Source organism: Centroberyx gerrardi, chromosome 9 (assembly GCF_048128805.1).
Source record: "Centroberyx gerrardi isolate f3 chromosome 9, fCenGer3.hap1.cur.20231027, whole genome shotgun sequence".
NCBI lineage: Eukaryota > Metazoa > Chordata > Actinopteri > Beryciformes > Berycidae > Centroberyx > Centroberyx gerrardi.
The window spans coordinates 20307199-20319834 of NC_136005.1; the positions used below are offsets into that span (position 1 = coordinate 20307199).

The 12636-nt window shown below is 40.9% G+C and overlaps 1 protein-coding gene across 2 annotated transcripts in view; it reads right to left on the reverse strand.

Annotated features, from left to right (window-relative positions):
* Nucleotides 1-11625, reverse strand: part of slc1a7b (solute carrier family 1 member 7b) — a 37044-nt gene extending 25419 nt beyond the window's left edge. For both annotated transcript variants that reach the window (XM_071904206.2, XM_071904205.2), the window contains exon 1: nucleotides 11485-11625. In XM_071904206.2, the coding sequence (XP_071760307.1) occupies nucleotides 11485-11625 (141 nt within the window). The remainder of the gene's footprint in view (nucleotides 1-11484) is intronic.
* Nucleotides 11626-12636: the final 1011 nt, after the last annotated feature.

Sequence of the window (12636 nt, forward strand, 5' to 3'; positions counted from 1 at the left end):
ACACACCATAACCCATAATGTTTAAGTGTATTTTTTATTAGCAATTTTGTACAAATTCACTAAAAATCAAAAGCTGAAATATTTTGAGTCAATAAGTGTTCAACCCTTTTGCAGTGACACTAGTTATATCCAAATTTTTTTGAATGTCCTTGAGATATCTCTATGACTTTTTTGAGTCCACCTGTTGCCAATTCAATCGACTGGACATGATTCAGAACAAAACACATCTACAGATGGCAGTGCATGGCAGAGCAGAAAGCATGAGGTCCAAGGGACTTTAATAGAGACAGAATTGTGAGGGGGCATAGATCTGGGGAAGGATATAAAACTTGGGATTTCACAAAAGCACAGTAGGCTTCATCATTAACAAATGGAAAAAAAAACAAAAAACTATCCAAAATATGTAACTAGCCAGACTCTTCCTAGAGCTGGTCATCCGACCAAACAGAGCAACGGGGCAAGAAGGACGTCCATCATGGCTGTGACCAAGAACCCAAGGACCCAAGGACCCAAGGACCACAGAACTACAGCTCCTTGGCTGGAAGGACAACGTATGGCAGAGTGGCAGGAAGCCACTCCTGAGAAAAAGGATACTTCACAGCACAGTCTCATAAAATCTCATCAAATGAGCACAAACTCTGAAACGCAGATAGCGTGTTGTGGACATGAATTGTGTGTGGAAATTACATTACTTCATCACAACCTGGATTATGTGACAATACCATGAATTGGATTATGTGATAATAGCACGTCATTTTAATCTGTTCGCCACATGAAAAGTTAGCTAACTAAGTTAAGGTTAGGCAAGTAAACAACTTTGGACAAGGCTATAGGGAAAGGCTTTGGTCATGGTTAAATAAGGCAAACTTAAGCTAAAACTCAAAACTTCACTCACAGTAGAATTTTTTTTGTATGAGTTGGGAATCAAACCTGGCCAACAGAACTTAGATTGGGGGTAATTATGGGGCATTTATGTTCCAACAGGACAATGACTCAAGTATAGCTAAATGGCTATAGCTGGAATGGCTTCAACAGTGTGAAAGCCCGAGTGGCCCAGACAAAGCCCAAACTTGAATCCCATTGAAAATCTGTGGAATGACGTGAGCAAAGCAGGAGGTTGATCACCTCCTTGCGCTCCTCTGTTGAACAAAAGAATCTCAGTTTAATCCATTTGAAATTCAGCCTGCAACACCACAAATAAGAGGGTTGAACAGTTTCTGAAGGCTGATGAGCAGAGCTGGAAGCCAAATTACTCAAAAACGTCCGAATCAAAGCCTACAGAACCTGGATTGAAGCGTACATTCATGATGTTGAAGACCTGCAGCAGATCAGTGCTTGACCTACCCATTGCATTAGCTACTGTTAGCAGTCAGCTACTTCATGTATTGACATTATTTATCTTCAGACCATAACCAGCTGTAACTCTTATTAACTGGCAGCATTTGCAGTCTTAATCTTTAGTATCAGTAATTATGCTTATGCTTTAGCTAGTTAAAACTGATAGGGTTAGGCTACAACTTACATAATTAGACTTAGTTAGTTTGGAGATAAATATAACATTAACAACATGAAGTAGCTGATTGCTAACATTAGCTAACATTATCAATAGTTGAAGAAATGATGTGAGCAGGTCTTAGCTTCAGTATCATGTTCACTTCAATCCAGTTTCTGTAGCCTTTCATTTGGGCTTTTGCTTCCAGCTCTGCTCGTCTCTCAATGATTTTGAAGGATAATTTCAGTGATTTCTTTCCCCCAAAGATCAGTTGAGTCTGCCACTGCTTTACAGTCTTCCTGGTAGGGTTTCCCACCCTGAGTATGATGTAAATCAAATATGGCCGCCGTGTGAATAAGATGAATATTCTAGGCCCTATCCATGTGGCAACACTGGATTCGTTAACCTCAGCAGTTACTCAGCACTTAAGCATTTAAATGATATCTTGGCATTCTCTGTGTGTCCCGGAAGTGCCATCTCCTTTGATAATCCCCTAAAAGCTGAAGCACATAAATGGCAGGACACATCTCGATGGCTTAGCTGAGGAGAGTCGTCAAATTGCTTTAAATAACATTCAGACCAATCAAAAGTGTTACACAGATTAATTTCCTTCAAGTTATTGTGACTTAGCAATACATATCTTATTTGATGACTTTGGCATTCATTACTAGTCTGAATTTAGTTTTACATCATGAACCTGATGGGAGTGCTAGACATATTGGATGGTGTCAGGTGTGTAAAGAACGGAGCGTACAAATGGACTGAAGTTAGAGTCTGAATAGTCCATAGCCCTTGACTGAACTTCAGGGCCAGAGCTTAAGTCAAGGTCTGAATCAGCCCTGTGTGTGTGTGTGTGTGTGTGTGTGTGTCCAGGGAGAGATCTGAGTTAACAGTTACTCCCATGTTTTTAACTAAACTTGAGTTGTGACTCATCATTCATCAATTTTCAGGGTCAGAGTAAGAGTAAAATCTAAATTGCTTTTGAACCTTGAACAAACATTACTGTTTTATATGCATAAAGCATAAGAAAGTCAGTTGCAGTTGGTGTCAAATTTCTTTGTTGATAAGTGCGACTGAACCGTGACAGAGAAAGATTACAAAATTTAAAGTCAAGTAGATGATTGAGGATCAAAAGCAGCACTTAAAATGTCTTATCTATCTATCTATCTATCTATCTATCTATCTATCTATCTATCTATCTATCTATGTATATATGAGACAGAGAAGAGCAAAGAAATGAAGATTAAAAAAATGTAAAAGGTGCATATTGATGATGGAAGTGAATGTAAGGTTAGGAATATCAGGGGAGATGGAAGAGAACGGTGGATTGAGGGACAGAGCGAGGCTGGTGCATAATGACAGCTAAAGAGCTTTTCTGTACGGCATTAAGCAGAGAGAGCTTAGTTTGCTGTATAAGAGCAGGATCAGCACTTGCATACGGCCAGCAGAGAATGTTTGTGCGTGGTGTGCTCATCTTGCACTGATGTGTCTGTATGTGTGTGTGTGTGTGTGTGTGTGTGAGTTTGTGGTACGAGGGGCAAATGCAGCTGTTTCCAAAGAACCAGTCAGCAGGGCAGCCAGAGTTTGATAGTTTTTATCAGCCAAGTGTGACACGACATGGAGCGCCAGAACCAGAGAAAACAACATCATGAGGTCCTCAGATTCAAATTGCCCCTACAAATAAATCTGAAAGAGGTAAACAGATTTTCAGATTTTCACTGAAACATGTTAAGGCCCTGACACACCTAACCGACGTCAAAGAACCAGCGGCGACGAAGGCCGACTGTTGCGTCGCCTCACGTCGCCTGCGTCTGGTCCAAAAAGTTGCACTTGAACACACCGCAAAGACTACAGCCGACGGCCAACTAGCACGTACGTTCTGCGCATGCGTGAGGGGAAATAACCATATGTCTGATAAGAAGTTGCAAATGGCACTGGCGTTGTCAGCCCTTGGTCTTTTGGTTGTGGAAGAAGAAAGGAAGAGGCGGAGGCGAAAAATAAATAATACCGCACTAAATGGGTGAAATCATGAATAACGTTACTCCAGCGACAGGCTCAAGGGGCTTTCCCGAACCTGTGTCGAGAGCTGGAGATAAATGAAACCTCCGATTTTAAAAATTTCGCTCGGCTCTTTCCTGTTCTGTTCCACATCCTCTGTCCAATCATCCAGAGGCAAAACAACGAACTATCAATCAGAGTGATCTCTCACCGACGTGCTCCGCCGCCGATTCAACATGCTCAATCGGCCGAAAAGCCGCCGACAGGGTCCGACTAGTGCCGACGGTGCGGGACACACCGCAAAAACTAGGGACACCGACGCTTACCGACGGCCCGACATTGGCCGACAGCCGACCGTCGGTTTGGTGTGTCAGGGCCTTTAGTGATATTAACATTATTGTTGAAGGTACAATATTGTTTATTTTGATTATTTGCATGTATGCTCTCAGATTTTGCCTTTAAGAAAGAAAAACAATCTTTTTTTTTTTTTTATCATATTAACTAAATCTGACGCCTGTAGACAAAACCCCTGTTTTGTTGTTTTCATTGGCAAGACAATGGCAAGTTGGCTTAAGTCAAACCTTTGTGATGCTGCAGGTTATGTAATCTGCACTATAAATCTCTAACCGGCTCCTTGACGCTTATCAAGCAGCCCACAGTCAGTAACTGTTTCGGTAGTCTTTCTTTTGAGGTGTTCTTCAAAACAACTTTCAATGACAATTACCTTTGTGTTACCATTGTATGGAGGTTATGCTCTATCCACACCACAAGCAACTCAAACAACAAGTTGCTGGAAGCCTGAAAACGAACAAAGAAAGTTTAGCCTCAATTACTTCCTCATTTGTCAGCAAGGAAACATTTGTAGCAGCTAAACCTTTGAACAATGATGTTGTGATCCTGCACCTTACAATTTTACTAAAATATGATACTTTTCTAATATAATTCTATTAACCTTATGTTATCATGCTGCCAATAACTTACAGTGTTATTGACAACATGATAATTTAGGCATATTTGACTAGAAAAAATACACTCACCGGCCACTTCATTAGGTACACCTTACTAATACTGGGTAGGTATCAGCTTTCAGCTCAGTGTCAACCGGCTACCAAAGTGACATCTGCCTCAAGGTTGGACGTGTTGCATTCTGAGATGCTTTTCTGCTCACCACAGTTGTAAAGAGGTTATCTGAGTTACTGTTACCTTTCTATCAGCTCGAACCAGTCTGGCTGTTCTCCTCTGACCTCTGCCATCAACAAGGCATTTTCGCCCAGAGAACTGCCGCTCACTGGATATTTTCTCTTTTTCGGACCATTCTCTGTAAACCCTAGAGATGGTTGTGCATGAAAATCCCAGTGGATCTGCAGTTTCTGAATTACTCAAACCAGCCCGTCTGGCACCAACAACCATGCCATGTTCAAAGTCCCTTAAATCACCTTTCTTCCCCATTCTGATGCTTGGTTTGAACTTCAGCAGATCGTCTTGACCATGTCTACATGCCTAAATGCATTGAGTTGCTGCCACGTGATTGGCTGATTAGATATTTGTGTTAACAAGCAGTTGAACAGATGTACCTAATGAAGTGGCCGGTGAGTGTATATTTGACAAAGTAGTGGAAGGAAGGTGGATTGCTGCTGACACAGTGAAATAAAGCCCCAGTGCCAACTTTATGAGCAAGTGGAAGATGGCCGCCACTTAAACAGCAAAATTCCAGTGCAAGCATATAGGCGGCTTGCAGGTGGTAGCTGGTGGCCATCTTTATCCACATTCATTTGTAAAGCACCAGCCAAACACCCATGTTTGCAAGTGGTGAATTACCTGATATGGACTAGGTTGATCACTGACCTATCTCTGTTAGTGTTGCAGGTCTCTACAGCTCCCTCCCTGAGTGAGTCTCTCCCCTGTCTCACACCTACGACTCTAGCATCAGAGTTTACAGTAATTGGCATCTTCAAGTCCCTACACTCACCCCTTAAACTTACTCTATTGGTCACAGCAGGCCCCCTCACTGAGGAATTGGACTCAACAGGTGGGCACTCTTTCACCCGAAAGACCGTGAAGTTTCAAGCCCCCATGACAGCAAAGCACATGCCTGGCTGGTGTCCTTGAGCAAGACACTGAGTCCCTGCAGCTGCACAGGCACTGTTCTGCAGCTGAGCCTGTGCTCTGACCTCCGTGGAGGGGAAGCAAGCATAAAAGAATTTCTCCTTCAGGGTTTCAGTAAATTTGTATTTCAGGTCAACAGGTACAATTGCAACAGGTGTGATTCATGCTAGCAAGGACTATTGCTTTCGATCATGGTATGTTTAAAACCCATGCATGCCTTGCCTGCAGAAGGGCAGAAGGACAGATTTAGCTAATTAAAAAAAATAGCCTTTAACCGGACAAAAAGTGGTATTTTAGAAGAAAACAAGGTTTAACCTCCAGTGGGTCTTTCATTAAAAGCACATGTTGCACGGCCAAGCTTTGTTCAAACCCACAGAAATTTCTTTAAAATTCTAGTCAAGATAGCAAGTTATTCAAAAATACTAAATATGTTATGCTGAATTACATGAAAGTGGAAGAGCAAAACTTCTGCACACTTAGGTCCATGCGAGTTTCTTTATTAAACCAAGCTTTCGGTCAAGTAGACCTTCTTCAGGGTATACCTGAAGAAAAGTTTTTTGACCTCTAGCACCTTAAAAAAAGACACTAGTCAAGTGTGCGGTGATCTTCCTACATGCTGAATCACATGGAAATGTGCAGTGGTGCACCTAGAGTTTTTCCATTTGATATAATGGTGCAACCATAAAAAATGGCATCTTGGGTTTGAATATTTCATTCAATATAAGTGTGCTATAGCTTCAACGAAGCATTGGAACGAACAGATACAGAATATGTGTGTGACATTGAAAAACAAATTTTTTTTTCTAAACTTTGAAGCTACTTAACGGTTTAATATGTAACATTTCCGCATTCAAATATCTAAAAACGACTAGACCTATGTTATATATTTTGTTGACTTGTGTACTTACATTATCCCAAATGTTTCCAACAATGTTCAAACCCAGAGAAATCCGTAATTTTATTCAAGGTAACGGTGCGTTTCATTTGGTCACCTGTTAATGGCGTCATATCCCCTTTACCCCCTAACGTCTGGGGAAACACGGGAAACACCAGATGATACGTTAGCGAGTGAGGAAGGAAGTCGGCGAACTAGCTAGCTAGCCACTCTAGCATCTATCTATCAATCTCTGTTGTTTTTTTCATTCTATTGTTTTTATTGCTCACTCGTGATGGATCACGATTATTCATTCCCGTTTGCTGCGCGTTCTGTCGCCGAAGCTGTCCCCGTAAAAAAACTCCCATGATCCCACGCTACTTCACAACGTCATCAATCTACGTCTTTTGTTATTGTTTTGATTGAGAGACCCCTAGCGGCAGAAATTACATACTGTGCGTTTAAGGGGAAATTTAAGCAAGGCAAAATCAGAGTTCAAGGGGTTAAGAAACTTTTTCAACTTCCTGGGGTTGGGGCTAATTCAAAAGCATGAGCAAAGCAAAAAAAAATATCAGTGAATATCTTGCTGGAATTTCACAAAAAAACGGATTCATATTGTAAACTCCAAAAAATATTTTTGGTATTTTATTTACTACTCTGTTGAGTAGAATCTCCAAACCCATCAGTGCTTACAGCCTAGTGGATATTAGTATGGGTTTGCTAATGCCTGCCTCTCTCATGTATGTTCAAGCCACTGGTTTCTGGGGGAATTCACATCCACTCTGGAGACAAAAAACACAAACAGCACAAATATAGATCCATCCTGGTTGCTCAAGGACATAAACATCAACAAAATGATGTTGCTGCTTTGAACAGGCAACATCATGCAAGGTCTGCATGACCTTCCACAAGTTTTACCTCTACTTATCTGTTCTACACTCCCTTTCCTGAATGTCATGCACAGTGTTAGGGAATGGTTTACTATGTACATTTAGTTTTCAGTTACTAGCTGCTGCAAATACATTTTGCAGTAGTTAGGTGGTACTTTAAATTAAAAAGTACATTTCCACTTAAGCACATGCAAAAATCAAATATTACTAGTTGAAGTTGTAATTTACGTGTATATCACTTAGAAACACTGGCATTAAATCTATGCATCAATTAATTGATATTCTACAGCTTTAATGTCATATTTCTTTCTTCCATCTCTAGCCTTGCCTCATTTTATCCACTACTATCCAATATGCGGAAGTCACTCTTTCTTTTATGGAGGCAGTACTTTTTAAATAGAGACAATTAATTTGAGCTGTTTGTTTTCAGCCAGTATGAATCACTCTCAAATGAAGTCGGGGCCTCCTGAGTGCTTAATAGCCCAGGCTAAGAGGTTTGCTGTAGGTCTAGGCTTATTGCAACTGAGCTGTACAACAAGCTCACTGGACATCACTCGTACAACACAAACACAATGAAGCAAAGTACAGTCACACTTCCATTTGTTACAGAAACAACTATACAAATAACTATGTTTATGTTTAGAAGGTGTGATTTAGATATTATGCATGTGGCCGTATGTGCTGAAATCTTTGGTCAACCCATCCACAGTGTACATTGATATTTGACAGAGTGTACTGTGCTTAAAGTCACAATTCCTTGTATACGATCTTTGTATATGAAATTCCACACTCAGTTTTTCCACAAGGTATTCTGGTTTAACTAGTGTTAAGTTGACAGACTACATTATTATTTAGGGGTTTTAAAATGTAATTTAACTTCTTTCATCAAGTAGTAGTCAGTAGTTTGGTCATTTACGGCTTCAGAGGAGCTTCCCCAACACTAGACATGCAGCAGTCCCATGCAATTCAGTCTCATAATCAAGGTTCTCTCCACTCTGATAGGATAGTGAGTCTGCTGTAATTTCTCTGTGAGGTGGACTGAATGGCTGGATCATTCTATCAACAAGCATGTTCAGCATCATCTAATAGAGAAACACACTGTATATTCAAGCCAAAAATGGAACTAGGGGAAAAAGGAAATTAGAGGAAAATTACCAAGATAGACTTATAACAGTGGATGGATGGACAATAACAGAATATGTGCTACACTGTACAAAATGTATGTAAGATACCTCCAGCCACAAATATGCTCAGGAGACTGATAATGAAAACAGACATCAATGCACACATTGTCTCTTTTTACATATGGCACCTGCATCTGGAGTTTTTGTGAGAAGGTGGACAGCTAGTAATGCACATATCCAAATCTGCACGTTCGGCACATGTTATCTACATCTGTAAAGTGAATATTTTTGGAAGGTGCACAGTATTATATTAGCAATGTATGTCTACATGCCTAGACACATATGTATGGTGCTCTGTAGACACATTAATGTGAATATCAGCTCATTTTTGTACATTATGTATATGTGCTGTCATTTTCATATATTGTTTTTCTTCATATTATTATACTCCTCTCATTTGTTAAATATTGCATCTATACTGACATTTTTGTAATTTTTCGCTTATTTCATACTGCGCATATTTCAAATTTTTTGTCTCAGTAACTTCTACTGCTATTACTGCTGCAATTTTGCAGACCTTCTTAATGCTGTAAGTCATACTTGTCATACTTTCATCCCTACATTTCTACTTTATGTGTTCTCGTGTTGAAACTGTCTGTTGAGCATGTTTACATAACTCTCATTTGCTTTGTTTGTGTTAATATTCTATTTTTCGAACGTGTATCCCTTTAATTTTTACTGCTGCAACGGCTCAATTTCCCCACAGGCATAGTTAAAGTTTTATCTCATCGTAATAATGATAGATAGTAATAATGTGATTTTTTACATGTTACAAATTCAAGCACTTTTACTATCAGTGCACAGTCACTCATCAGTATTACATACTTTGCCTGCTGTTTGTCCGTCAAAGGTCAATGTCTGCAAAATTACTAATAGTGCCCGTGAGAGGTAATGCATGCAAATTTACACACACACACACACACACACACACGCACACACACACACACACACACACACACACACACACACACACACACACACACAAACAAACAGACTGCCTGTACTTCCCTTGTTGGCCATCAACTGTACAAGCTCTTCAGTCCCATTGACGTACAATTAGAGAAAGCATTTGTTTGATTGGATTGTAATCCTCTATTGTGAGAGTAAAGGGCCACTGGTTATTTTTAGGCCTATCTGAGAATATGACAGAGCTTTAGTCAAAGAGGAGTGATGTGAAAGAAAAGGCTGCATTTTGTTTATTGTGCCCCTCCATAAAGCTGCTCAGTACTGGATCTGGAGCATTGTGCCAAAGCTGCGATCTGCATTGACTTCAGTGTATTACAGGTTTTGAGTCAGCGTTTTAGTGTGTATTTGTGCATTTATGTCTTTTCGTGCATCCACCACCATCTTCCCAACCATAAAACCAGCCATGACACAAAAAGCAGAATCCTCGCCCCATAAAACAGAAATCAGAGCCAAGTTCGTTATGTGTAGCTCTAATAAAACAGAAACATGGGCGGGAGTCATGGGAGTTGAAAGGTAGGAGGGCATATTTAATTGCGACAATGCTAGCCAAACGCAGCAGCTTGAGAGGTCTTGCTCGATCTACTGTGGCCACCTCAACACTCTGCCAGCATTGCTGTGCCTATGTAGCCACTAAGTGAACAATTGAAATCATTCTCTGTCTTTTGGAACTTTTTCATTTGAAACTGGTGAACCTCCCAAAAACGCCAAAGCAAATAACAAACCAGCTGCAGGGCACATTTTTACGATCTTAAGTGGAGGAATGGACACTTTGAGAGATCCAATCAGTTTTATGTTTCAGTGTTTGTGGGAAAGAAAATCTCTAACCTCTACAAATCAAATCTCTAAATTGCAAAATTTATGAAACCTTGACTTGAAAATGGAAAATGGAAAAAGGAAATAACTTCTGAACATGGGCAAAAGGTTAAATTCTTCTTCTAGAAATACATGCATTATCAAGCCTGGCTGTTCATATGTACAATATGTTGTTACCATAATCAGGACCTATATCCATAAACCTTCAGCTGCATGAAGAAAATAACAAAGCATTTTCATGACTGCAGCTAAAAGGAGTCAGTTTTGAAAGGTCAGACCACGTTAGCAAAGAATGGCTAGATTGTCTTAGTGAATGAGTCACTTCTTAGGATGACAAGGTGCCTTGAAAACATGTCGTGACATTCAAGTGTGGGATTGGTTGATAAGAAATGACCTCGCACCAATTAAAGCTGAAGTCCTATTGGCAGTGGGAGCCAGCACTAGCTACTCAATGGAAGTGAGAAATGCAATGTGTAGTGTTTATTTAGGTCAGAGGCATTGTTGATTATAGTCTGAACATTTACTGATTACTTTTCAGATTATTCTTGGTTGCCTATTGAATAAAATCTATCTATACTGTTTGAAATTTCTGTTTGACAATGTTTTTTCCACTTGATACACTTGGTTGATATATCAACCAAGTGTTGATATATCAACCAAGTGTTGATATATCAACACTTGGTTGATATGTCTCTTGCACATAACTCATCGGTGATATGAGGCCTACTCTCGATGTTAAATCCTGATAAAATACAGGTAGGAAAGGCCTTCCATTGTTCTGCTCTTTCAAAATTGTGATATCTATATATGGCGATTTCCACAACATAAAATCAATGTGACTAATAATAGTATATTTAGTAGTTACAGTAACAGCTTACTGCTCAACAGCAGTCCTAGATCGCCCTTGTGACCTCAGTGGGTCAGAGTGAAAGCAGGGGATGGGATGAGGAGGAGCGTGGGGAGGGACTGCAACAGCTGCTGCCAGGTCCTGCGCTCCACAGCTGTTAGGGATGGGGAAATGATTCTCGAGCGAAGTTGCCCTCTATCGCTGGGATAAGCTCCCCTATCCCCTTTCCTAACTTCAACCTCTCCCAAACAGCATCTCCTGCATGGACGACGTCACTGTGCTTCAGAGCGGCTAAGGGGAGGAGAGAGACTCACCTGCTCCGTGAGGCGCCGCGTCCTTAGGAAGAATCCCAAAAGACACCCTATGACCACAGCCAGCACCGACAAGATGAGGAGTCCGTTCTGTTTACACACGTTCTTCACCCTCAGCCACACCGCCTCCAAAGCCACGGCCATTGTGAGTCACCTGTCTGCGCCCTACCAGCAACCCATATACAGTATATACACAATCCCAAAAAAATGGAAAATCCAGGTGGAGGATGAGAAGAGAGGCAAGAAGAAAGCAAAACGGTAAATGAAAAAAAAAACACCAGGAATGGATGGGACTATGTGAAATATCCCTTTGTCCTCCACGTTTAAAGCACTTTTGGACCGAGCATCCCTCTTGTCCTCTCACCGCGGCAATCTGCACCGAGCTAAGAAGATCGTCATACTTTCCAGGCATCCCCTCCCACCCTGCTCCGCCCATCAGGGCCAAACCGGCCCTGCGTTCGCTGACCCGCCGCCAGGGGGATATAACAGCTGGCAGCTACGTCCCGGGGGTTAACATCACCAATCCTGTTAGAGTGCTACTGTATTAAAGAGGTCTGAGGCTGGATTAAAGATCCATGAACAATTCGACAAAGGTTAGCCACTAATTCAGAAGAGAGGGGAGTAACCTTGCGGGCCTCCTGTGACCCTGGCAAACTGATAGAAAACAGAAGCACCTGTGTTGTTGGAGTGGCCTATACACTTTTTTGAAAGCTGATGACTTTGAACCTCGACAATTTTATCTCCCTCGCTGCTTTTAAGGACTCTATCGCAGAGATTTTCACACATACCTGCAACTGCATCCCAGCACTTTAACTGCCCAATCAAATATGTCTGTTCTGCTTCCATGACTTGTCATTTTATTTGGTTGTTTGTTTTGTCTAATTAAATAATGGTTTAATTATTTCCCAGTTCCCATACTGTGTTGATTTTTCTCTTCCTCTGCAATGTGTGCATTCCATATCATGTTTTTTAACATCTTTGGCAGATATCTGGATTGTTTTTGTTTGTCTTGCTTCTTGCTCTTTTGTTTGCTTTGCTACTCCCCCCCCCTCTCTATCCCTTTCCCCTTTGAGAGGTCCTTTTGTCCTCTTGCCAGGCCAATTTGTTGCCAATTTCTATGAATTGATCTGCCTGGTTAAATAAAAAATAAAAATG